Genomic DNA, 27,646 nt, shown 5'->3' with positions numbered 1-27,646 from the left:
TGATCCTATATGTATATATGAAGCACAAACACAGGCAAAACTAATCTATGTTGTTTAAAGCCAGGGTAGGCAATGACTAAAAGCATTTGTGGGATTCAGCTAGTTTGCACCAGTTCAGTAGAACTGATACCTAATTTTTTGTTGAGTTTAGTGAATCAGTTTTAAAACGGCACTTGTAATCAGGGTTCTCTCTAAGGTGCGCGTCTGGGCAGCTGCCCAATGTGGGAATCACAAATTTACATTCCTCACCCTTTTTTAACTTTCATCTGTGGAAATAGTGTATTCTAAGCACCTGTAGTAATGTTCATTTCATCCATAGGTAAAGGAATGGGATCTACTCCTACCTACAGTGAAAAGATGGTTAACAATAAATCACACAGCCAATGATGCTCAGATAAAAGCAAAGAAAATTGAAAGTGAGGATGCCAATCAAGAAGCTGTATGAAAATATCTTAACAGTTTTACTGTTTTTTGTCAGGTATTATTTAATATTTTTAAGTAAGATTCTAAAGTTCTTATAATCTAGTTTTGTGTACTTCTTTTATTGTTCCTATTTAAGTATTAAATGCATGAAATAATAAACATATTTTGGTATTTTTTTATGCTTAAAATGGTCATTAGGGCAGAGAACAGGTTGTTAAATTATTTGAATCCCACCACTGACTGAAAGGAAGTATGATGGAGTCCCTGGATGTTGATAATGTTTGGTTTCTTGTTCTGGGAGATAGATACAGTGGTGTGTTCAAATTGTGTAATATTTATTGAGCTGTATACACTTGAGACATGCGTACTTTTCTGTATATGTATACACACATATAAAACATGTCGATAAAAAGTTAAATAGATAAATAAAATTCCAGAAGGCCTATAAAAAGTGAATTTCAACACAATGTAATAATCCTCAAATATCATTACTAGAATTTGTGAGCCATTAATTTGAGAATCACTCTCCAGAGTATTCAATGAACTGGATTCAAAACAGTTTTCTGGGAATCAAGATACCCAACATGTCAAAACAAGCTAATAATTTATCTTTAAAATCTTGAATCACTTTACTTTTCTCTACCTCCAGTGATAGAATCCTAGTTTAAGCTAGGTCTTTACATCTCATCTAATATAGTCTCTTACCCAGTCTCCCAATAGCCTACTCTACCTGTTCTCAGCACATTAACAAAAGAGACTTAAAGTCTGAACCAGATTCTTTTCCTCCTTTCCTTAATATGCCTCAGTAGAATTCCATTACCTTTAAAACTAATGCACACTCCACGACTTGGCTACGTGGTCTGGCTTCTGACGACCTCATGTCATGCTCTCCCCCTAACTCTATACTGAAGCCACACTGGCCTTCTTTCTGTTCTTCCAAAATGTCAAGTTGTTCCACCTCAAGACCTTCGCTCTGCTGTTCCCTCTGCCCAGAACAATCATCACTTTCCTGGTTTCAGGGCTGATTCTTACTTACTCTTTCCATCTCCGTTTAAATGTTATCTTACAAACTTATCACAACCCTCCCTCTGTAATGCCAACCTCTTATTATTCTCTTTATCCACACCTTGTCCGTTTCCTTCCTTGACATTTGTTATTTTGTTTGCTTGTTCACTTGTTTTTCTATGAAGGCAGCTATCACGTCTATTTTGAGTCACGAGTGTCTTTCCAGTGCCCAGCCTGCAAAAGATCCTAGATAATATTGAATACTTTTCGGATGAGTGAGTCGCCCGTCCCAAGGGATCACAAGATGCCTGTTCAGTGACAAATACGCTGCACTGTTTTCAAAGAATAACAACAAAACAGATGCCTTTCAGGCACTGTTGCCCAGGCAAAGTGTTAGCATTTCGTTTTCCTAGCTGTCACAACTACCGCCCCCTTGCCCCAAGCGACACCCCCACGGCCCTATTAGTTAACTCCTGCTCGGTAATGACTGCCGACCACGCCCAACACCGAGGCGTCTCCTTATTGGCTGGCACGCCAAGGCCTTGAAGTACGGTATGTCATTGCGAGCTGAGCCGCTACTGGCCCTAGTCGACGTCGCTCCGCGCACTGCTTAGAGGGCAGCCAAGTTCTATTGTAGTTGCGTGGAGGCTCGTTCCCGTTGGAATCTGTGATTGGTGTGCCGGGCAACAGGCACGCCGCCTTTCCAAGCGTGGATTGGCGGCAGCTGCTGTCAGTCAGAGGGAACAGTCATCCGACCCCACCCATCTGGCCCAATGCGGGCGACAAATTCTCGAGCATTTCCAGCAGACGAGTCAGTGGCTGTTCTGCTTGTTCCAGAGATCAGAAACGTCGGAGAAGGCAATTTTATTTACCGACAAAGAAAACCCCTCCCCCGACCTCTGTTGTTAGCTAATTAAAAATTTTCCAGGCATATAACCATCACGAGGTAAGAGCCTAGAGAGTGCACTTCATTTATTTGTGAACCTTTTATAAAATTATTTGTAGGTGGGGTGTCATCCCACCGCTCCGGGACCGCGGAATGGAGAGTTAATGAGGCAGGGATCCCCAGGAGGTCAGAGAACACGTAGATTTAGGTTCCCCTCACTCCGATCCCCACGGCCAGCGGCCAGCGTCTGCATTTTCTGCGCCGCTTTCTTATCCTTTCGAGGTCGCGAGCAGCAGGTCCCGGGAGGGCCCACTCGCTGCACTGTGGGCAGCAGCCGTTTCCTGTTGAGACCTCGCGCGCTCTGTCTTGAATTTGACCACAGGTTGGAGGCGCCAGCCGAGCAAGTGTGGTGGGCCGAGTCAGAGGGAGGAGGGGGCCACCTAAGGACGGTGGAAGAGAGGCTAGCTAGGTCTGCCCGCACGCGTTTCCCTTTAACAAGGCCCCATGTCGCCAGGGTGCTGCAGGAGTCCGCGCCGCGTGCCGCCGCTGCGGCGTCGGGGGCAGGGAGGGGGGCAGACGTGGACCACACCTGGCCTCTGCAGGTGGAGAAGGTGGTTGGGAGGCGGACAGCAGCGGAAGGTGCTAGGTGGAAACCCAGCCATCTTCAGTGCTTCACAGGCGGGAGGGTGTGCTTCCTGCGGTCTATCACACTGGACACTATTCTGTCACGGCCAGCGAGGCGAGCCCATGATCCTGAACCGTGCAGGGGTGAGTTTTTAGGGCTTCAGAAGGGAGAAGGATGCAGAGCCATATAGTTGGTGTTGATGTGAAGACGTGGATTTTGCTTTGCCAGAAGAACATTGCAATCTCAAGGTCTTGTGGCTGGCGAGGTTTTTTTTTTTTAATTTTTTTAGCTGCCGATTTCTGTAGATTAGAGATTTCACAAGAGGTGACAAAGACGAGACTATGTGAAACTAGCCGGGGAATTTGGCTGTTTTCTGAATTCTGATGCTCCATTAGTTTTTTTGAACTTTAGACTGTAAATGTCGATAAGGCCTTTTAGTCCTTTTCATCCTCATTCAGTGCGGTGGAAAGAATGAGGTTATTTGTGTGTTTTTAGAATAAGCGACTAAAGTGACAGGTTATAACTGCCCTGAAAAAAACAAACAAACAACCCAGCAATGTTGTCGTTGTACTGTAGTAAAGGAACTGATGCAACTCCCTAGTAAAATATCTTAGGTAAAAATTTTGAGTACTGAGATTCTTGCTTCTTCTCCTCCTCCTTCTATTTGGCAACCTTAAGTCGCTCTCTATTGACCACTAACACAGACGTGGCTGGATTCTTAGAGAAGAGCAACGAAGAAGGAAGAGGTAGGTGCTGGTGATGTAGAATAAAATCTAAACAAAAATTCTCCAGGGGAGTATAAATGTACAGGTTTGAAATAGTCTGTGCGTTGTATCCACATTAACTAAAATGTTTCAAGAGATATCTGTGGAATTAGAATAATGATACTTTTCACTGCTCCCATGTTCTTTTCTCTATTCATCTAACCACATGTTCCCATCAAACCTAAGTGGTCTGTGTCACCTGGGGTTTTTGCTGTTTTTCCTTTGTGTAAGCTTGTAGATTATCTTTCCCTTCCTCATAGCCAGGGTACTGTACTGATAAAGCTGATATTAAAGTCCAAATTTTCTGAAATACATTCTGGAGCAGTCCACACCATTTGAATTTATTGGTATACATTGGTTATTTTTAAAAAGTCAATAAATATTTGGCTTAAGAATATTAAAAATTACTTTGTGTCTTCATTATGGAAGTTATTAATGTAAAGTTACCTGAGTACCACTTTATAATGAGCACATATGAATACTTAGAAACATTTTTGCTGGAGGGCTAAGTCTAGAAGGCTTCAGTAGTACTAACTCTTAGAACTCCTGAATAATTTTGGCATGGATTTAAAGTGACACATAAACCGCCCTTTTTGACCTGCATTCAGCAGTCAAGAACTGTTTAATGCAAATTTCAAGTACATTTTCTCCTGTCAGAGACAGTGAGTGCCTCCCTTCTCCAAAAATAAACTTGGACAGCTCTGAGGTGTTTAAACCATTGAAGGATTACAAAATTGGAGTAAAATGAAGTGTGAAATTGGCATAGCTGTCTTATAGCTGCATGTGTGGCTTTTATTCATGCCCCTCCCCTTTGTTTTTAAATCAAGTATGAAATTCAGAAGCTTACTACAAACCAAATATATTTTTCCCCCTTCCTGATGCTTTTCACCTGAGATATCCTAGTTTCAGGATGTGGGTTTTCACTAGCAATCTTATGTAGAATTTTTATGCCTCTCACAGCCTACAGTACTTCTATTTAACCCTCTGCTGAGAACCCCCGCCTCACCCCCATCCCCAGTAGTCAGGATTGTTAAACCAGGGGCCAATTCTTTTCATTAGTCAAGAGTTTGTGTCAGAACTTCAGTATATCAGATTAGTTAGTTAAAGATTTGAGGAGGAGGAAGATGGAGCAGGCCTGGTCACACAAATCAATATGAAAATGATGCAAAAGGAAAGTGATTTTAGTTTATTGATAATATGTAGAATATATAGGGCTTTTTTGTGTAGCTCAATTTTTAAAAAATTCATGTGATTAAAGTAAATTTGTGAGCCATACATTTTTGTTTTGATCAGGAAATAAACAGGAATGTGGAAAATAGTTTGGTAAGTAGAAGATTGCCCATTTTTTCCTTCTTTTGGTATATGGCAATCAATACAGTTTAGGTTACTTATAAATAACATCAGTTATGTAACTAGAATTCCAATTAAGTTATTTATCTTTCTTTTCTTGGTTAGCATAGTTCTTTTTTTTTTTTTTTTTTCTGAAGCTGGAAACGGGGAGAGACAGTCAGACAGACTCCCGCATGTGCCCGACCAGGATCCACCCGGCACGCCCACCAGGGGCGACGCTCTGCCCATGAGGGGGCGATGCTCTGCCCCTCTGGGGCATCGCTCTGCAGCGACCAGAGCCACTCTAGCACCTGGGGCAGAGGCCAAGGAGCCATCCCCAGCGCCTGGGCCATCTTTGCTCCAATGGAGCCTTGGCTTCGGAAGGGGAAGAGAGAGACAGAGAGGAAGAAGGGGGAGGGTGGAGAAGCAAATGGGCGCTTCTCCTGTGTGCCCTGGCCGGGAATCGAACCTGGGTCCCCCACACGCCAGGCTGACGCTCTACCGCTGAGCCAACTGGCCAGGGCTGGTTAGCATAGTTCTTAAAATTTATTTTTGCTACCAGAATAGGTTGTACAGCACAATGTTTTCTTATGCTTTGTCCATTTAACTTTTGCTGTGACATTTTTTTGTGGTTTTAGATGGCTTTTAAAAGAATTTCTTCTGCCCTTTGACCATTTTAGATTACTTTGACTTTCAAAAATTGGATATAAATGTTAAAATGGTTTATAAAAATAAACTAGCCTTGATTTTCAATTGAGAGATTGACATAATGAATTCCTGAATAACGTTTTTAGTTAGCAGGATGATAAATGCATGGCAATTTAGAATTGCTGAACTGACAAATAATAAAACTATTTCTTAGGTGTTTGTCAATTTGCTCTCCACTTTTTCTTTGTAAAGAACATTGATTGCTTTATTATTTTGTTTAGTCTTTTGTGTGCTTTTTGCATCATACTTTCCATTCTCTTGCCTGCTAGTTGGTGCATTTCTGTGGGCATCTGGAGAGCTGAGGCCCATGTTAGCTGATTCTTAGTTTGAAGCAGTGGAGGAAACCTTTCTTGATGTGCAGGGTTAGTTCAAAGTTCATTTAGCTTGGGAACACAGGTCCTCTTTGAATTGTTTCCTTGGGAATATCGGAGAGATTAGTATGATTTAGTTACTATGGAAAGGAAGATACAACCTCTTCTTAGACTAAGTTTCCTGTTTGCATAATTGATGCTGACCTAGTTCTGAAAACTAGCTATATATCTGCCTCACATTTCATCAGTGCCAATAATAGGCCTTAAAGATAATGTTTCTCTGACTCTTCTTCTTACTTTCTGAAATGATTGTGCAGATAATAAGTGAGGAATGTTGATGATTGATTTTAGTGCATGTGGGCTCAAAGAAACAGCACAACCAGCATTTTGTTTCATTCTTTAATAATGTTTCCAGTAGATATTTGTTTCCTGCTGAGATGGCAACTGTTTTGTTTTATTTTTTTTATATTTGGAGGAGAGAAAGGGGGAAGGGACAAGAGTATCCTATGAAAACTGGAGAAAAACTTGATTCAATATTTATTGTTTGTAATTTAGACCTCTTGTTTAAAGTAGGTACATGACTGCAAAATAGCCTAAGGTTGAATATTGGCATTTACGCTTTCAGACTAAAGCCGAAAGAGTACTTTGCTAATTTCTGGTGCACCCTGCAAATATGAATGAGTTTTCTAATCAATGCACATTTAAAGTTTTTACTTTTTCCATATGGTGTAAAGCTACTTTGTGAATTATCTCCATCAAGAATTAGTACTTAGCCCTGGCGGTGGCACAGTGAATAATAGAACATTGTCCAGGAGCGTTGAAGTTCCCAGTTCCATCCCAGGTTCACCAGCTGGATCCCGGGATCCCTGGCTGAATCCCAAGGATACTGGCTCCACCCCAAAGTCACCAGTTCCAGCCCCAGTGAGGGCACGAATGCAAAGCAAGCAATTATTGCACACCTAAGTGGAAAAACAAACTGATGTTTCTCTTTCCTCTCTCTCTCAAAAAATAAAATTAAGTTAGTTCTTTTACTTTCTAGATTGCATTATAGGTTGACACTTTTCCACATTACCTTTATTTGACAGTTATTGTTGCTAAAGAAAATATAACCTTCAATCAGAAGCAAAGAAATAAACACTTCTTTTTTGTAATGGAATGTGTTAGTTCTCTTAGATATTTGATAAGCAGAGATGATGTCCCCTCTCCACCCCCAACTGTTATAAAAGAAGTGAGCCTTGGTCTTTTGGCTCAGCAGTAGTAGAGTGTTGGCCTGGCGTGTGGAAGTTCCAGGTTCGATTTTGGTCAGGGCACACAGGAGAAGTGACCATCTGCTTCTCTGCCCTTCCCCTTCCTCCTCCTCCTCCTCCTCCTCCTCCTCCTCCTCCTCCTCCTCCTCCTTCTTCTTCTTCTTCTCTCTCTCTCTCTCTCTCTCTCTCTCTCTCTTCCCTCCCTCCTGCAACCATATCTCATTCAAGCAAGTTGGCCCTGGGTGCTGAGGATGGCACCAAGGCCTCCCTGGGAGGCTAACAGCTCGGTTGCTGAGCAACAACAGATCAACAGCCCCAGATGGGCAGAGCATTCCCCAGTAGGGTGCCTGTCGGTGGATCCTAGTCAGAGTGCATGCTGGAGTCTGTATCTCTGCTACCTCTCACTTAATAAAAAAATAAAATAATTTTTTTTAAAAAAAGAAGTGAATTTTAGTCTTTTATATGTGATATCAGCTAAAAGGCCAAGAAGGAATGGCTTCCTGTCTTTTATAACATTCATTGTTTGGAGGAGGGCATCTTTATTTTAAATACTATGAAGGTAGGGCTCATGTCTTTCATTGCTTAAATACCTAGGGGTGTTCTTCAGAACCTCATTATTTCCTTTTATTGCTTTACTCACTGAAGGGAGTAATGGCCCTTCCTATACATAGCTATACTGATTTTCAAAAATTTATTTGAAAATGAGTGTTTGAAATTTGTAACACATTTTCTTATGGATTCACTCAAACTGGGCTGTGTGTGTGTGAGTATATGTGTATGTTTGTGTCTTTTGGGGGGATCTATTTTTTCAAGCTCATTTTTTATCGTGAAATAATTTAATCATAATAACATAACATAACATAACATACAAACATAACATCTACCCTCGTCTGGCATTATCAAATCTTAACTCTATGCTATGTTTCCAAGTTGTTTTCTTTTTAAAATAAAGTTTATTTAAAATTTTTTATTTGTTGATGAGAGAGAGAAAGATTTATTTGTTGTTCCACTTTTTTTACGCATCATTGGTTGACTGTGGATCAAACCCACAACCTTGATGTATGGGGATGATGCTCTAACCAACTGAGCTATACTTCCAGGGATCAAGTTGGTTTTTAATTCATAAAATAACAGAACAAAGTACCATGGAGATGAATTTCTGAATAGAACCTTATTTGTATGGAAAATTACCAGAAACAGCCCTTCCTGCTAGGGTGTAGGAATTCCCCCTCACCACACCCAGGGAAGTTTTAGGATTTAACTCTGGGGCAGAATCCAGATGTAGGGGTGCAGAATAATCATTTCAAAGAAATGTGGTTCAGTTTCTGGTGCTATCTCCTGCTGCACTTGTAGGCAGTGAGTGTGGGTGGGCTCTGAGGTTGTGGGAGAGGAGAGCTGCAACTGTTCATGTAAATACATAGGTCAGTCGCTCATACCTCGGGGTTTCTTGCCAGAAATGCAGTGCCACTCAATTCCTGAGATCACACACCTTCCCCATGCTTGTCTACCGCAAGGGGAAACATCAGAACTGACTTATCCTGTGCCTCTGGGAGTGTTTGCATGAATCCATGTACAAATGTAAAGCTTAGTAAGTGGAAAAATACTGATGCAAAATGAAGCCTAGATCCTAGGTGTTCTTTGCTGGGCACGCTGGGTTCAGAACTATCATAAACATTCTATTAACCAGTTATTTTATCTTCTCTTATTTCTCTCTTGTAAGATACTTTATTAGTAATATTTGCTCCTTTTCTTCAGAGCAATGGAATTAATAAAGGGAAGACTATTTATTTATACCTATATTCTATGTTCTTGCTACTCAAAGCCAGCCTGCTGGACCAGGTGGGCATCACCAAGGAACTGGCTAGAAATGTTGAATCTCAGGCCCCACTCAGACAGAATCTGCATATTACCAAGATCCCAAAGTGATTGTAGGTGAAAGCTTGATTCCATGGGATATGTGCACATTGCCAAATTTTTATAGAATTTAAACTCTGAATGGGATAAATAGTAGATCACAAATGATCCACTATTCTTAGAAGTTGTCTGTTAGGTGCCACATTCTTTAATACCATCATTTTTGGTGATCTCTAATAATATAATAGTTATATTCAGGATTACTAATGGAGTCTCATTCTTTTTCTCTTTTTCTTTCTCTTCAGTTTCATCATTTTTATTGAAGACATTCCATTTTTGTTCCATTGGTCTTTCCCTGATTACTGAACCCTTTGGATTTGAGTTATGTCAACAGCTGCCTTAATTACTTTGGTTAGAAGTGGTGGGAACCAGGTGAGAAGGAGAGTGCTGCTAAGCTCCCGCCTGCTGCAGGATGACAGGCGGGTGACACCCACATGCCACAGCTCTACTTCAGAGCCCAGGTGTTCTCGGTTTGACCCCGATGGTAGTGGGCGTCCAGCCACCTGGGATAATTTTGGGATCTGGGATAACCGCATCGATGAGCCAATTCTTCTGCCACCCAGTATTAAATATGGCAAGCCAATACCCAAAATCAGCTTGGAAAACGTGGGTTGCGCCTCACAGATTGGCAAACGGAAAGAGAATGAAGACAGATTTGACTTTGCTCAGCTGACTGATGAGGTCCTATATTTTGCGGTATATGATGGACATGGCGGACCTGCAGCTGCTGATTTCTGTCACACCCACATGGAGCAATGCATCATGTACGTACAGTGACTTTCACTCTTGACTTTGTAGTGTGCCTTATGCTTCATGTTTAAACTTTCACCTTTTGTCTGAGATGTTCAGTCTTAATGTAGTTAGTTAAGTGGTTTTGTGATGATTGTTTTATGAACAAGCAGTAGCTTACGCATGCCATTTATTACTGATGATTATTACCATTTCAGAAAAATATGTCTTAACAGCTCTCCTGGTGGAGCATTGATCATGTTAAATAACAAAAATTCAATTGAGCAAATTTTAAACATCTAATGTGCTTGATTAAACAATTCCTGAATCTAGCGTCCCATCTAGCAAATAGAAATTCAACAAAATGGAAGGCTATTGTAGGCAGAGGGGGCAGGGATAAGGAAAGAGTGAATTACTTCTACCTCTGAGGGATGGAAAGGGCCCTCTAAGGAATGAAGCTCTTTACATAGGTTATTTAACGTAATTATCATAATGTGTTTTTGAGGATCACACTACTGCTAACATTAAAAGAAGGGAGAACATGTGACAGAGTTATGGCCATGACTATTTCTTACCTTCTTGTGTATAATTGTTCAGACTGTTTATTAGTTGATTTAAGCATGTTTCACCCTATTCCACAGAAGAACTCAGTGGCTTACTTTAATACGCAGCTCTCAACCTGTCAGGGTTGTGGTAGTGAGGATTAATTGTTTAACTATGGGAACTTGGACTTTTATTTTAGTGTCTTTAGAGGCTTACCACTATACCTCTCACTCAGTAGACACTTAACAGCACCTGAAAGGCAAGCAGTGGCGGTCCATTGTATGGAGTGACTGCTAGCTAGCATGACCTGGAGGAGGGCAGATGGGAGGAAGAGGAGACACCTATTATAAAATGATTTTTTGGGGCTCTTTTTTTTCCCTCCTCACAAAGGGATTTGCTTCCTAAGGAGAAGAACTTGGAAACTTTGTTGACCTTGGCTTTTCTAGAAATAGATAAAGCCTTTGCGAGTCATGCCCACCTGTCTGCCGATGGTAAGTAAAACAATCACATTCCTTAGCATCTAGGGGACTGTCTGAATAAACTAGAAACAATTTAAGTTCTCTGAGGGTGGGAATTTTAGTGTAAGTTTATTTTGTAGGAATGTTTATATGGAAAATGCTTTTATATAAAGAACCACTTTAAATACTGTTTGGAATCCAAATGGTATGTTAGTATCTCACTTTTAAGTGAAATATATTGGAGAAATTTTCAGAAATTGAAGCTCCAAAATGGTTTTGATATTGAATTCAATTTTAAAAAGATTAAAAAATGTTTTAATCTATTCAATTGCACATTTTATGGACAAGATATTCATACTAGGAGTATCATTATTTTTGTTTCTTTAGAAAAATCTTATGATCAAATACTAAAATATACTGCATGGTAATCTTGTCTACCCAGTAATTGTCAGGCAAGGAGAAAATTGCCAATTGGTCCTAGATCAGAAAGGATAATGACTAATATACACTACTTTGTATAATCAGAATGAAGAATTTTTTTCCTACTTCGTAAAAAAGCTGGTCTTGCAGCTTTCCTGTTGTAGTGACATTTTGTTTTTATTTGTTAGACACAAGGTGAATTACAGATCTTGTGTACTGTTTGTCCTTAAATCTTGGAAGTAAAATATTGCTTATTTTGACTAGATTTGTCAAAGCCATTTCAGGAAAATGTAATTAACGTTTTCTGGTTAGCTGGTCCCTATATATTTTGCTTATAAAGTTAATCTTGAAAACTTCTGTTGCAACCATATAAATGTATGCATATAGAATGGAAGTGAATCATGCAATAATATTAATTTATGTTTGGTTCATCCTCTTGTTTAAAGGAGGTCAAAGTGCACTACAGAAATGTCATTTTCAGTTTTCAGTTGGAGTGACTAGGGATAGAATTCTCCCCAATTCCCCGATGAGGAACTGAAACTCAAAGAGGAGAGGTAAAGGGCAGTTGCTGGGGTTTCCCTGGCACCCACTGTGGCCTCTCTCATGGGCGTATTTAAAGATGAGGATTAGGTTGACTCGTTAAAAAGTTTTACCTCCTCTTTACACTCCTCGGAGAAGCGTTAGAGTCTATCCCTTTGCTCAGGGATCCCTTTTCTCGTTTGTAGATGATGCAGGCCCATTTTCTCCTTCATTCCTTTGGACTTTTCTTCCTTCCAGCTGGCCCCCTCACCTTATGAAAAGTAGAAGTTTAAATTTACTTTTCATAAATAAAGAGGAAAGAGGATAAATTTTAGGCATAAAATTTATCTCACATAAAATTTGTCTCTTACTCATGGTGGATAAAATATATGAAGGAGAAGAAGACATTAGAACACTTTCTGATCATTTTATTTTTATAACTGACTATATTGGTATCCATATTGGAGTGCTTATTTCCTCCATAATCAGGATGGCTGATCTCATACCGTGGTGATTATCAGCTGTAGTTTAGTGGTGTGCCCTAGCTGTTCTATAAACAAGTAGAATTTACTTACTGGGCAAGGTTTTCCGAAGAGGATGTAGCATTCATCATGGGAATGTGGCCAGTAATACAAAACATAAACCCTTTATGACTGTGGTTAGCCCTTTCATGAAGGATCTCATCAACCAAGATGCTTAAAGCAGGCCCTGGCCCATTGGCTCAGCTCAGTGGTAGTGTCCACTGGCTGGAGCACATAGGCCCTGGCTGAGGATGGCTCCATGGGGCCTCCGCCTCAGGGGCTAAAAACCGCTCCCTGTGAGCATGGCCCCAGGTGGGCAGAGCATCTGCCCCAGACTGGGGTTGCCGGGTGGATCTTGGTCAGGGAGCATGTGGGAGTCTGTCTCTTCTATCTCTCCTTCTCTCACTTGGAAAGGAAGGGAAAAAAAATATGCTTAAAGCAACAATAGATTCAGTGTTAAATAGAGTACCCCTATCATTTATTAATAATAAATTATAACTAAAAGACATTTTGAATTTAGGGAGAGAATTTACTTAACTTCCTGACCTTAATAGAAACTTACTTAAAGATGTCCTTCTCATGTAAAAAGAGGTTGTTCAAAGAAATTAATTATAACACATGTGATCCATTTCTAATAATGAAATTAAAATGTATTTATTGAAGTTCTTCTGTCACATGCTTTGAGATAATTATCAGAACTTTCATAAGATTGTGAAATTTATTTTTCATTTAATGCAAGTATAATGGAGCAAGACAAACGATGCTTAGTGTATTATTAAAAGAAGTAAAGTCTTTTATGACATTGCTGTTCTTAAATCTTATTTTGTATTCTTACAGATCATTGAGTCTGTATGTTTTTTAAATAAATATTTTGAGAACAACTTTAAAATGCTTAATAAGTTGCTACAGCTTTAGATGGCAAAAATTGCCTTTAGATATTGGGGCCTATTTTATAAAAAATATTAAAGCCACTACAAATAGAATGCTTTTAGTAAAAAAAAAAATAGAATGCTTTATGTTGTTTAACTTTTAAACTTGTGGATTAAAAAAACTTAGACCATCTTAGATTTCAAAGTTATTATTTAAATTAAAAAATTGTTGTAGTTTCTTAAAGCAGTCTGTAAGAGTGGATAATATTCTTTCTAGCATACATATGAGTAGGACTAGTGTTAGTTAAATAAAATTGTAAAGTAATTTCTGTTTGCCCTCTCCAGTTTCTTTCACCTTTTCTTTTAGCATCAGACCCATTTTTCCCCCAGAACACTTCCTGTGAGTAGCTTGCAGGGTAGGGACCATGCTTACTTCATTTTGAATCTCCATTGTTCAGCACCCTGCATAGAATCTGGAAGGTACTCAATTGGACTGAACTGATCTCCACTTCTACTCATTTTCACCAAAGTTGTTATCATTTATTCCTTGATTATCCTATAGCTGATTGAACAAAATTATCAGTATAATGTATGTCTTTTAATGAGTTATCACTCGTGAGTAAATTGAAACTATTAGGGAAACCTGAAAAAAGATTGGTTAAACCATAGGAATGAATCACTGATAGAGAGGAATTTCAGGTATAAATAGGAGCAGTGCCCCTCAGTTATACTGTATTAGCTTTCTTAAGAGAAAGTGAAAATAATAAAGCAAAAATAAAACATACTCATCAAGACTTTAGTCCAAAACTGTTACATCTGCATAAAGTACTTCAAATTATCTCATTAGCATTTAAAATATTTTCTATTTCAGTTTAAACTGGGGGTCCTTAGAGGAGAATAAAATCAGAATGCCACTTAGGAAGAAATGGCAAAAGTCTTGCCCCTAAGAAATTGCTTGCTATTTTTATCAATTTGTTGATGAATTTTGAGTTTACCCTTATTTACAAATAGCTAATTTAATCACTATCTTTGAAAATTTTTATGTTCAACTTATTCCAGTCATGTTTATTTTTACAATTAACCAGCCAGTAAATTCAAATGATCCCATTAGTCTATTGCTTATGAACAGATTGTCACTTAAACCAGATGGAAGAAAACTTAGATTATAATCCTATATACTATAAACTCTTCAAAGTGTTTCTAGATTGCTTAAGGTTTGAAAGCAACAAAACTTCTCAAGAGACAAATGGATAAAAATGAGAAGATTTGCTCTGACGTTCAGAGTTGGAGATGGTGACAGCATTGTGAGTCTCATCAGAAACTTCCTGCTCTTCATGTTTTGTGATCTCTTTAAAGAAGAATTAAACTACAACATGACCAGTGTTAGAAACGCAACATTTTTGGGTACTCTTTTTATGCTGGGGGAAGCCAACGAGAAAGAAAGGGATGGCATTGAGAGATAGTTCATTGTGCTGTTCCTGTTCTCAGCTCACTACTTTGATTTTGGTGTTCATAAGTTATGTATCTTTGGAACACCCATTTTTAATAAATATTGTATTGGTTTATACATATGGCTGTTTACACAATTGAATAATTACCAGGGGGAGGTGGGAGTTTTTCCTTGAAAAGTACAGCTTTTCCTCTTTCTGTTGCCTTTAAAAATCTTGATCATTTTTGTTTTGATATGTCGACCTGCAACACTGGGGGAAAGAGAGAGCTGCAGAAACACCCACTTTATGAAATATACAAAATTATAAACATGCATTAGAACTCAAGAGATTCACTGGCCTTTATTTAAACAATTAATCATTCTACTGAAAATATGACTTTTACATACTAAATCCCTGCAATGAGCAACATTAACAAGTGTGTTACTCCTTGCTTCTGGTAGAGGAGGTGCTTTGATTCCTCCTGGTATATATTTCAAACTCAGTAATTTGGTGGTATATTGTAGTTCACCTACTCTCCAACTATAACCAATATTCAGTGCTATACCTTTAAGTTTCCTTTCTGGTATTGGAACTATTTGATATTGCTACCAAACAAATATACAGTGCGTTCTTTTTCAACTTGATAAAGCACTCACTGCTTTAGTCTTCAGGACTGTATATTGTGTGAGAGTGTATATATCAATATGTAGATGCATGTCTGTGTCACCACATGTGTGTTTTTGGTACACATACATTGGTATATGGTTTTTCCTACCTTGGAAAGCCACAAAACTAAGAAGCATACCTTGTAATGGGAAAATAGACTTGACTACAACATACCATCAACTTGGGCAAATTGAGTTTTGGAATCTTTGATTTGGCATCTCCTGGAATATTATGTAATTTGCAAGTGAAATTTCCACCCAAATAAAAACCCTTCCCCTTATTTTGCAGCCCTTTCTTTGCCCTCCCCTGTGTTGCAGGTTTGTAATGTTTGAGCACAATTCCTGGGTGAATTTCCTATTTGCCTCTGTGCGTGTTATTTGTGGCAGAGAACTGTGCCTGGTCAGCAGCTCTAGACCTGGAGCCCGTGGACACTAGATGCTGGGCTTCAGTGGAAAGAGAGATCTGCTTAATTTTGCCCCAGGTGAAGGAGTCCAGCGGTTCCTAGCCTGGACTACTGGAAGGTTCCCACATCCTCTTTGTCCCGTTAGTTGAGATGACTTGCAGTAGAAAATGTCCAGTGAGTGTTAAGAACTTACTGAAAGATGTCTTAGTTTTATAGTTTTGCTGTTAGGGAAAAAAGTGAGAATTTTTACTTGTATGTTAAATGTTAAATGAAAAATAAATATTGATTTAATAGTTATATTCTTAGATGCTTAGCAAACCAGAATCCACAGTTAATTTTGAAAACTTTCCCTTAAATTCTATGATTTTGGAACTGTGAAGCTGGGTTGGTAAAAATGTAAGCTCTTTCAAATTTCTAGGTGGCAGAGCCATGAATTATAATCTTGAACAGCTAAACTTGAAATGATCATTTTTGAAATGTGAACTCTTTTGATGTAGCTAATTTAAAGGCACTTTTTAAAAAGCTGCTGCTGACAGTTTAAACAAAGGAGAGCAATGCCAATCTCTGGATAGGTAGCATCTAAATAAATGCCTGTATCCGCTTGCTTGGCTCTTCCAAATGTTTGAAAATATTACAGAGGTTTAACTGTCAAGATTTCATTGAATAGTGTTTTGGAAAACTCAAGTTAACATTTGTAATATAAACATTGCTGAAACTTATGCTAAAATACTTATGCTATACAGTGACAAATATATTCCAGCATTGCCAAGATATTATTGCTTTAGTACCACAGTTCCAAAATCAAGAGACAAATGGGAAGATAGTAGAATTATCAATGCTATTTCTCAATAAAGTAAATTCATCATGAATATAAAAGATTAAGTAGAGTTTATTCATTTTTCCCTTTTGCTTTTTTGATTAAAGCAGGCATTTTAATAGTATACTGATTGGAATATATATATATATATATAAAGATATATATATATATCTTTCCAAAATGCATTATTGGTAAAGTTTTTAAAATTGTCTTTTAAAAATAAAAAAAGGGCAACATTGAGCCCCAATCAGTGAAAATCAATAGCACTTCATTTTTCCTAAATCTACCTTTGAAGTCAAAATCATCTTCTCATCATCTGAATATTTTATTTAGACGCTCTAACCATGTTACAGAAAACAATACCTGCTTTAAGTAAGTTTTTTTTTTTCAATTTCTTCCAATTTGCTTTACTTTTTAGCCCATAATTTCACAGTATTCTCTCTTTGGCAAGGCTCATGCACCTTAAATTTTTTTAAACAAGTAGTAAAGAACTGTTAGAAAATTTCAGAGGAAGATGAAAAGCTGCAGTTCGGATTGGATGGAGGAAATAGGGGTGATCTCAAGCCAAGTAACATTTAATTTTGTTCTTGGTCAGAGAAAATTAATATCTTGGAATGCTCTGGGCTCAGCATGACCACAGTAGTGGCACTTGGTTGTCGTGTCCTGCATCTGGACAAAGACCGATTGTAGTAGATCCTTCTGGAGCTAGGAGTGTTAACTACACCAAGCTTACGGGAAACCAGAATGAGTTTCAGTCTCTTACTCCCCTCATTTTTCTCCTCATAAAATGATGGCAGTAACTCTGTTTCATGTCTGGGTAACCACAAAGATAAACAGAAAAGAATGTGAGCCTTTAACCATTTTAGGAGTTTTTTTTTTGGACGAACGTTTGTAAAATTGAAACAGTTGTTTGTAGAAGGTAAGAATATAAAATATAGCTCTTGAAGAGCAAATGAAATGCCCTTGGCATATTTTGCGTAGCCTATTAACTGATAAGACTTTCACAGGATAGGAGTAAGAAATGAAAGAGAAAAACCGGAGTCCGTAGATTATAGAAAAGTTGACTTGCCTGAATGGGCTCAGGAGGCCTAAGTCACCCTGACTTATTAGCCAATCTAATTAAAATGCAATATTTTTAATTCTGATACCTGATACCACAAAAAGGTGTCATAATAATTATTATAAGTTCATGTCAGCTCTACTTGTTATAAATAGAGGCCATCTGGGGGACAGTGATGTATTCTTTTCCAAATTAGGATAGCAGTTTTTTTTCTGTTTGCATGGAGCCTTGTTACTGAATCAAATTCTTCTCTCTGCATGCTTTTACTTACATAGTTTATTTGCATTTTATTTGCATAGCTCTAGTTAAATTAAAACGAGACATTTCAGCATTAGTTTAACATGCCTGTGTTTTATTTTGTAATGAAAATTCCATCTCCAGTTATTTGACTGTCAATAACTTGTACTCTTTTTCATAATGTTTACAGCATCCGCTCTGACATCTGGGACTACTGCAACAGTAGCCCTGTTGAGAGATGGTATTGAACTGGTTATAGCCAGTGTTGGAGATAGCCAGGCTATTTTGTGTAGAAAAGGAAAACCCGTCAAGCTGACCATTGACCATACTCCAGAAAGAAAAGATGAAAAAGAAAGGTACCACCTCCAACTGATGAAGATTTTTTTTTGTTTTTTATTTTTTGTTTGTTTGTTTGTTTTTTTGTATATTTCTGAAGCTGGAAACGGGGAGAGACAGTCAGACAGATTCCCGCATGCGCCCAACCGGGATCCACCCGGCACACCCACCAGGGGGCAACGCTCTGCCCACCAGGGGGCGATGCTCTGCCCCTCCGGGGCATTGCTCTGCTGCGACCAGAGCCACTCTAGTGCCTGGGGCAGAGGCCAAGGAGCCATCCCCAGCACCCGGGCCGTCTTTGCTCCAATGGAGCCTCGGCTGTGGGAGGGGAAGAGAGAGACAGAGAGGAAGGAGAGGGGGAGGGGTGGAGAAGCAGATGGGCGGTTCTCCTGTGTGCCCTGGCCGGGAATCGAACCCGGGACTTCTGCATGCCAGGCCGACGCTCTACCACTGAGCCAACCGGCCAGGGCCAAGATTTTTTTTTATATCTACTTCATCGAAGTGAAATCTTGCATTTTAAACTGATTTCATGCTTAAGTTTAACCATGCCTGGTTTTCTGGTCTTAATTTTTTCTCGACCAGGATCAAGAAGTATGGTGGTTTTGTAGCTTGGAATAGTTTGGGACAGCCTCATGTGAATGGCAGACTTGCGATGACGAGGAGTCTTGGAGATTTGGATCTTAAGAGCAGTGGTGTGATAGCAGAACCTGAAACAAAGCGGATTAAGGTAAGAGAGACTTGTAAACACTTGATACACATGCAGGTGTAACTCCAGCTATAAGCTTTCTTGGAAGCCTTACATGTAGCCAAAATGACTGTTAAAAAGGAGTAATTAAGGGAAGGATAGACCAACTTCTCAGAGAAAATAAGATACTGCCTTCCAGGCCTACTCTATGAGGACGTGTTTGGTTTTTGTTTGACCCCACTGAGGAATTCTCCTGGTGGAATGGCTCTCCTGCCCTTCCTCGCCTGCACCTGATCATTTCGCATCACCTCCCCTTGGAAGCTGCCCCTGACTTCCCTTTTCCACCCAGCTAAATAATTGCCTGGGCTCTATTTCTGTGAAATAACATCCTTTGCATGCTACTAATTAATGTCCACATTACCCTACACGTCCCCAAACACATACCCAGTTTTGAGCCAACATGTTTCTCTGCAACTGTCCTACTTTAGAATGTGGCACAGTGTAGAGTAGACTTCCGACGCTGGTAGCAAACATTTGTTAATTAGCAGAATGATTTCAGGTCTTATAGATAGCTCACTTGTATCCATTTTATCTAACAAATACTTATATAGGGTTTATTATGTGCCAGGCTCTGTTCAAAATAGCTATTACTACCCCATGTTCCAGAGAAAACTAATCTAGAGCATATAGAGCTCAACTTCTATGTTTGCCGCGCCGAAAAATAAAGGCAGGTTTCAAACTCAGGAAGCCTGGCTCGGAACAAGTGCTTTCCTCTTGCAGCTTCTGGCATTGGGCCATCTGGCTACTTTCTTTGCGGTGTTACTTTGTAAATGTTAGGTTTGCCCTTGGTGGTTGATGCTAAATGTTACTTTGGCCCTAAATACAGGCCTTCCATTTTCACTCTGTTTGCCTACAAGCTGTAAACAAACAGATAAAACCTTAGAATTATGAAGATTATTCTAAGGCCGAGTGTAGTGTATAACCCTGTGAATTTGGTTCTGATTGTAGATACATCATGCTGACGACAGCTTCCTGGTCCTCACTACAGATGGAATTAACTTCATAGTGAATAGTCGAGAGATTTGTGACTTTGTCAATCAGTGCCATGATCCCAGTGAAGCAGCTCATGCAGTGACTGAACAGGTGACACAGCAGAGCTTCTGCTAGAAAAGTTCCAAAGTGGGGAGGAGAGAAGGACAAATGCAGGTGCAGGTTTTGGCACAGCCGGGAGGGGCCACCACAGGCTTGATTTCTTTAAAATCTTGTTTTTTAGCTCTAGTATTATAATGAATTTTACACTTGAGTACATAATATTTCCAGTTTAAACAATTTTAACAATTCCCCCAAGTAGTCAAGTAAAATTAGTATGCCAAGAAAATGTGCTATGTTTATTTTTTGGTTTTGTACACACCTTGAAATAATAGTAACAGCAATGGTAAATATTATCTCTTACTATGTGTCAGATGCTCTTCCTTTTTATTTTTTATTTTTATTAAGTGAGAGGCAGGGAGGCAGAGAGACAGACTTCTGCATGCACCCTTACTGGGATCCACCTGGCAAGCTCCCTACTAGGGGATGCTCTGCCCATCTGGGGCTGCTGCTCTGTTGCTTGGCAACCGAGCTATTTTAGCACCTAGCAAGGACATGGTGCCATCCTCAGCACCTGGAGCCAACTTGCTTGAACCATTCGAGCCGTGGCTGCAGGAGTGAGAGAGAGAGAAAGAAAGAGAGAGAGAAAGGGGAGGGGGAGGGGTAGAGAAGCAGATGGTCACTTCTTCTATGTGTCCTGACTGGGAATCAAACCTGGGACTTCCACATGTTAGGCCGACTCTCTACCGCAGAGACAACCAGCTAGGTTGTCAGATATTCTTCTGTTGATATATATTTGACTCATATAATCATCACAATAACCCTCTGTAGTTGGAACTAGTATTGTCCCTTTTTCATGGGTGAGGCACAAAGGCTGAGAAGTTAAGTAACTTACTCAAGATCACAAAACAATTAAGCTGGAGAATATTTGTTGTCTTTTGGGCTTCAAACTGACAGCTAATTTGCCAAGTCTAACCACTTGTTTATTAAACTAGATGCTCCAAGTAATCATCCAATACAGGAACACTATAGCACATCATCTTCTGGTTTCTGAGAATGGGTGTGTGAAATAAACAAATACAGAAAGGTGTATGGATATGTTGTATGTTACTGTGCCAGTCAGAGCTGACATGTGGAAAGCTGGATGATACCCAGTAGAGAAAATATAAAATTTCCATGTGTCAGTTAATACTCTGTTTGGATAGACAGCTTTTTAAGTTAGAGCCATCACTGATCTTTAGAGGCATGGTTTAATTCAATAACTATTTTTGCATTTCCTGATTTTTACATTTTCAATTCTGGAGCTAAACTGGGTCCAAACTTTTCTTTTTAGAGTTTAGGGTGAAAGAGAGTTTATTAGCGGAGCAGCGGGACAGAGAGGAGGTCACTCCACAGGCAGAGCAGCATGGCCCAAACTTTTAAGTACTAATATTTGCAATTAGACATAAGACATTACTTAAAAACCATTATATTCTTGAAAATAAATGAGTAAGCATGGCCCATTGATATATCATGAATGTTGGTACAATGTAGGCACTCAATAAATACTTATTATTCACCTGCTTACTCTGTGTGCTCACGAGATTAAGGAAATGGGCTCAGTTCCACTGATAATCACTTCTCTCCTAATTTCAACTTCTTATCTTGAGATAATGTGTTCTCATTCATGAGGGCTATGATATTTATGACTGCATAGCATTCCATTATATTTGTATACCATATTCATTTAACAGTTCCCCAGTCAGCAAAGTTAGTTTATATTCACTTTCCCCTATGATAGGGGAACACTATAATAAACATTTCTTTTATCTATTTGTGCATATCTATCTTCTTCAGGTATTGTTTTCTTATGTTAAAGTCTTAAAAATAAAATTCCTAGGTAAAAGAACACTCAGTATTCTAAAGCTTTTAATGTTTGTCAAATTGCCCTCTAGAAATATGATTGCAATTTACATGTCCTAGCATATTTTATAGCTTATATATCGCATCTGTATACAGCTTATTTTTTTCATTATCTTATAGGCATGTTTGTCTTTTTCGTGGCTATTGTAAGGACTTGCTTTATATTAATTATATTAGTACTTTGATATCGCAAATTTTTTCTTTCTTTCAAGTTATTTGTAAAAACTTTTTTATTTTTTGAAGTTTTTTTTATCAGATATTTTGATCAACCCTTTCCTTTACAGTTTCAGTCTGAGGCTGTGAGATAATATTTTTTTGTAATTGAATTTATTGTGGTGACGTTGGTTAACAAAATTATATAGGTTTTAGGTGCTCAGTTCTACAACGCATATTCTCTATACCATATTGTGTATTCAACCTCCCCAAGCTGGGAGGTCTTTTGAAATACATTTGCTATTAAATATAATCCCAAGTACTTCTTACAATGCTAACTCTCTCATTGGCTGCTTGAAGTAGTTCCTGAAATTGATTTATACTTCTCCTGTAGGAAATATATGCCACTTTTCCATTTTGTGGGGAGTGTAATAAACTTTCTGATAGTTATATCTTTATACACATTCACTTCCTTAGGTTATAATTTCTTTAGGCTAAATTACTAGAAGCAGAATTGCTAGGTAGGGACTAATATCTTGTGAATCTTTACCTTGTGTTAGTCCCTATGCTAAATACTTTATAGCTATTTTCTTCTTCAGGAGCTGCGTATCTTATACTTTAGCCCACCAGTGAGTGTTTCTATTGCCAAAATTGCTGTGGTAGAATATAGTTAATATGGTTGTTTTACTCTTGTATTATTCTATGTGCAATAGAGTAGACTGAGCATTGATACATGGTGAAAGAATCACAAACCACTGTGCTGTGACATAATTGGGTTAGTAACTGTGTTAAATGAGTTTGACTTTCCAGAGGAAGGATGACTTCTCTTTGTACAGACTCTGATTTCCGTGTTTTTCTCTTTCTTCCTGCCAAACCTTGCAGGCAATACAATTTGGTGCTGAAGATAACAGTACTATAATAGTAGTACCTTTTGGTGCTTGGGGAAAATACAAGAACTCCGAAATCAACTTCTCCTTCAGCAGAAGCTTTGCCTCCAGTGGACGATGGGCCTGACTGCTTGCTGGGAATGAGTTTCTGTGCAACAGACTTTCACTAATTATATCAAGAAACTGATTGGATCAAAAAGTCTTCTGTACCAGAGTGACCCTGTGACTCACTAGATCAGTACACAAGCCAGTGTAAACTTAGTGACCATTTCCATAGTCGTTTTTCAGAAATACCCATCATTTTATGTTCACCTGTACATACTCACTTTAACTGTATGTGTAATTCAGCTACTGTGAGTCTCTAAGTGAGCCTATGAAAAGTGGTTTTGATAAACTTGCTGAGTATTGAATTTCTAATTTTAAAAACTCTTAGGCAGCTATTAATTTCTTTTGATTACTTTTGTGTATCCATTTGAACAGGTTCTTGTCTTCAGGTTCTTTAAAAGTAGTCTGTATTTTGACAGCTACTCAATGTGTCATCAGCAAGTGTTTTAATTTTTAATAACTGTACCAAGCAGTTGGTGTGAAAATGAGTTCCCTGTTACTATATTTTGTATTCTAGTCCATTTAATTGGTAAATATAACATTGAAAAAGGAATTAATTCAGCTATTAGGACTGCTAAAGTATATACCTATTTATAAATAGTGTACTTGTATATTTCAACTGTGTCACCAGGTTCCCCCTCTCCCCCAATTCATTCCTATTCAGTAGCTAAGAATACGGTGGAGATGTGACTATTTCTTCATATCAGAAAAGAATGCACAGGCTGAGTCCTTTGGTCAAAGCTATACAAAGTTAAGTATCAGTGGTATCAAGTATCTTGTACGAAGTTTCATTTGTTGTCTCTAACTTTTGTATATAGTGTATTTATATCACTTTTTGTATAGAGTAAGCAAGTTGGATAATTTGCCACTAATAATACCAGATTGACTGATACTGCTAGGTATAGCTTGAGGTTTATGTCTCCTTTTTGCTTATTTCTAAGCCTCATAAGAAAGATAAATCTAAAACATCAAAACAGTCTATATTTCAGCTTGCTATGTACTTTAGGAGTATAAAACTATACTCCTTTATTTGCATGTAAGCTTGCTTTTAAAATGTGAATCTCCAAATGTGTGTTTGGAATTATACCTGCAGCTTATTTCTGCAGACAGTGTAAATTTGTTATATGTGAGTGTATGTACATATGTATATTTTGGAGTAACATACAATTTAAAGGGAACAATCCTGCATAACTCCTTTAATAGTTAGCTTTAAATTATTGATATGTTTATACCTAGGGACTCTTGACAAACGGAGGGCAGTTTTACAGTGGAGAACTGATGGTTATTAGCAGATGAAGAAACGTTAAAAATGTCTGTAGGAGATAGTTTATGGTGGGTAACTCAGGAAGACCTAGGAACAAAACCAGCATGTTAAAGTTATATTGTCACATGGTAATTTGCATATAAAATAAAACATTAGAAAAATATTGGGTGTTATGAATGACATGGAGTTTTATTGTAGAAACAAAAATAAAACACCCGCTTTTTTTCTGATCACACCTTCAACTAATTCTCTTTTGTTTTGAACCCTATAAAACAATAAACAAACAAAAAAAGAAAAACTGAAAAGATAAATTTGGTATAGTATATATCTTAAACTCTCAGTTTTCAGGGTTGACTTTTTTTCTTAAGTTTTATTTAAAGGTTTGTTAGAAAAGGGCCCAAGATTTATGCTCACGTTTTCTCAGCTTTTTGAGAATGGAAGAAAATAAATCTGGAGTTTTCCAGCTTATATTAATCAGGAGTTGCTTTTTGGGAAGAAAACAGTAAAGTAATGCTACAATTTTTAAAAAGAAATCTTGTTAAAAGAAAGAAGAATATGACAGGGTAGAATATAGTCTCCTACTTGTCTGAGAAGTGAGGGTGCAAAGGCAGGAAAGCTGGAAAACGCTCTTTCTGAGTCAGGTTCTGGAACATAAACACGGAAGCTACATTTTGGAATATGAAGGATTTCCACACTAACAAGGAAACAAAAACTCTGAAGCACAAAATGATATTTAAAAATGTAAGTTTTATTTTGTTTTGAATTCTTCACTTTGCTATCCCCCTTTTACTTTAAAAACTAAGGGTGGGAGTGATGTTATCAAGTTCAGAGGTCTAACAGTCACTGATGCATTGAGGTGGATTGCCAGGTTTGACAAAGAGAAATTTGTAGGGTGTGTAGGTATTGATCTTTGCTCTGCTTCACTTCAAAAGCTTTTAAAACCTGTCACCAGTTAACTTTGACTAAGGTATAAAACATACTTGTGTTTGTTTTTCAAACCACAGTGATGAAGAATAATTTGCAGATTACTATGATCCATAAAAGATAAGCATGCACATATCAGGCTTCTAAGTCTACTATTGAGAATTATGCAAATGGTAGTGAATAAAAGGACTTTTATAAGTTTTTTGTTTTTTTCTTTTTTTTAGTTGTAACTAAATTTGCCATGTGGCTATCACTGTGTGGGTTTAGGTTATGGTATAAATTATATTAATGTAATTAAATTGAAATCAATTGTATTTGTTTGTCTTTCATTTATATGTAGTATATAAGTCATCTTTCTAAAATGTGTTGCCAAACTTTATTTGCCAATGTTTATTTGGCAAAATTTTCACTCTTTTTTTTTTAAAACTTTTTAGTGGAGTAGGGGATAGGGACAGGGACAGTCAGGGACAGACAAAAAGGGAAAGAGATGAAAGCATCAACTCGTCATTGTAGCACTTTAATTGTTCATTGATTGCTTTCTCATATGTGCCTTGACAGGAGTTTGAGCCTGTGACCCTGTGCTCAAGCCAGCAACCTTGGGCTTCAGGCCACAACCTTTGGGCTCAAGCCAGCGACCATGGGGTCATGTCTATGATCCCATGCTTAAGCTGGTGACCCCATGCTCAAGCTGGATGAGTCTGCGCTCAAGCCGGTGACCTCGGGGTTTTAAACCTGGGTCCTCAGCATCCCAGGTTGATGCTCTATCCATTGTGCCACTGCCTGGTCAGGCCAAAATTATCTTGAAATTATAATTTTTCATGAGTTAACTACCTTATACATTCAAAAGTAAATGCTGTCATGCTTTCCATGAGCTGTTAATTTGTTCAGATCTTTGTGTTTAAGTGCTTCAAAATCTAATGCACATTTTTCCTGGAAAAATATAGTTTGAAGGGATCAGTTTTGAATCTCTGTACTCTATGATGTGAACTTTTCTCAAATTCCCATCTTTTTTTAAAAAAGATTTTTTTTTTTTTTTTTTGCATTTTTCCGAAGCTGGAAACGGGAAGGCAGTCAGACAGACTCCTGCATGCACCCGACCAGGATCCACCCGGCATGCCCACCAGTGGGCGATGCTCTGCCCCTCTGGGGCATTGCTCTGTTGCATCCAGAGCCATTCCAGCGCCTGGGGCAGAGGCCACAGAGCCATCCCCAGCGCCAGGGCCATCTTTGCTCCAATGGAGCCTCTGCTGCGGGAGGGGAAGAGAGAGACAGAGAGGAAGGAGAGGGGGAAGGGTGGAGAAGCAAATGGGCGCTTCTCCTGTGTGCCCTGGCCGGGAATCGAACCCGGGACTCCTGCACGCCAGGCTGATGCTCTACCACTGAAACAACTGGCCAGAGCTTAAAAAAGATTTCTTAGTTTGAAGGATTGCTAGCATATAATCTAAATAGAAAGTATTTTTTCAAAGTGGAATTTGATTTTTTTTTTTTTAGAATCTTGGCAGAGAATAAATAGACCTATGCTAACTCTTAAATATTAGACAGGACGTTTAGTTTCCTTTCTAAGAATGGACTTAATTCCAGGGTAACATGACAGTAAAATAATGACCCCTGTCTGGGGCCAATGCTGAAATCAACTGAGCTATTTTTAGCACCTGAGGCTGACATGCTGGAACCAACTGAGCTATCCTAAGTTCCCGGGGCCAATGCTTGAACCAATTGAGGCACTGGCTGTGAGAGGGGAAAAGAGAGAAGGGGGAGAGGAAGGGGGAGAGAAGCAGATGGCCGCTTCTCATGTGTGCTCTGACCAGGGATCGAACCCAGGACATCTGCACACCAGGCCAACACTCTATCCACTGGGCCAACTGGCCAGGGCCTAGCACCTCAATTTTTCACATGTCTGAAGAGTGATAAGACATTTTTGGTTGGGATACATTTTATTTATTAGGTTCACTTATCTGGATGATTTAAGCATAAATAAAAGGCCAAATTGTGATGACCTACCTGTTGCATTTGGTATCTAGAATGATAATACTTGACTCTTGCAACTGTCATAGGTTGTTAGATTGTTGAAATGGTCCATTGATGGTCAGTCATATTGAGTGTTCTGAGCTGTGAAATCATGTCGTTTTTCCACCTTCAAAAATGACTCATCTGCCGTTGGCTTCCAGTACATAATGTAGCAGCTTGGTATATCCAAAATTAAGGTAATTTCTGCCAAAGTGCTCTGGTACACATTTGTTTTATAATTTACCAAAGTACTACTTGGGTTTATAGCACTTCCTATATAGCGAGCTGATTTGATTGCTGCTTTGATCATTGTTTGTTTTAAATGTATGTATTGAATAACTGAACAGACTAACATCATATCTCAATGTACAAAACACCATTTTAATAAAGTACATGCATTAAACACTTAA

At 38.6% G+C, this 27,646-nt stretch overlaps 2 protein-coding genes across 4 annotated transcripts in view; one reads left to right on the top strand and one right to left on the bottom strand.

Annotated features, from left to right (window-relative positions):
* HERC3 (HECT and RLD domain containing E3 ubiquitin protein ligase 3) overlaps positions 1–27,646 on the bottom strand; it is an 809,237-nt gene that overhangs the window by 522,368 nt on the left and 259,223 nt on the right. The gene's annotated exons all lie outside the window — the stretch shown is intronic.
* PPM1K (protein phosphatase, Mg2+/Mn2+ dependent 1K) lies at positions 93–27,646 on the top strand. 3 transcript variants are annotated; one of them, XM_066386385.1, is made up of 7 exons: positions 93–478; positions 9,458–9,976; positions 10,875–10,975; positions 18,075–18,240; positions 18,803–18,947; positions 19,914–20,048; positions 22,932–27,646. In XM_066386385.1, the coding sequence occupies exons 2-7, from the start codon at positions 9,537–9,539 to the stop codon at positions 23,061–23,063; spliced, it is 1,119 nt and encodes a 372-aa protein (XP_066242482.1). In that variant the 5' UTR covers positions 93–478; positions 9,458–9,536; the 3' UTR covers positions 23,064–27,646. The 3 variants fall into 3 exon arrangements, with proteins under 3 accessions (XP_066242482.1, XP_066242481.1, XP_066242483.1); XM_066386384.1 differs by lacking the exon at positions 93–478 and adding an exon at positions 2,209–2,374; XM_066386386.1 differs by lacking the exon at positions 93–478 and adding an exon at positions 2,953–3,082.

The sequence above is a fragment of the Saccopteryx leptura genome, chromosome 5 (assembly GCF_036850995.1).
Source record: "Saccopteryx leptura isolate mSacLep1 chromosome 5, mSacLep1_pri_phased_curated, whole genome shotgun sequence".
In the NCBI taxonomy this organism is placed as follows: Eukaryota; Metazoa; Chordata; class Mammalia; order Chiroptera; family Emballonuridae; genus Saccopteryx; species Saccopteryx leptura.
This window is presented reverse-complemented; position numbering and strand designations above follow the sequence as displayed.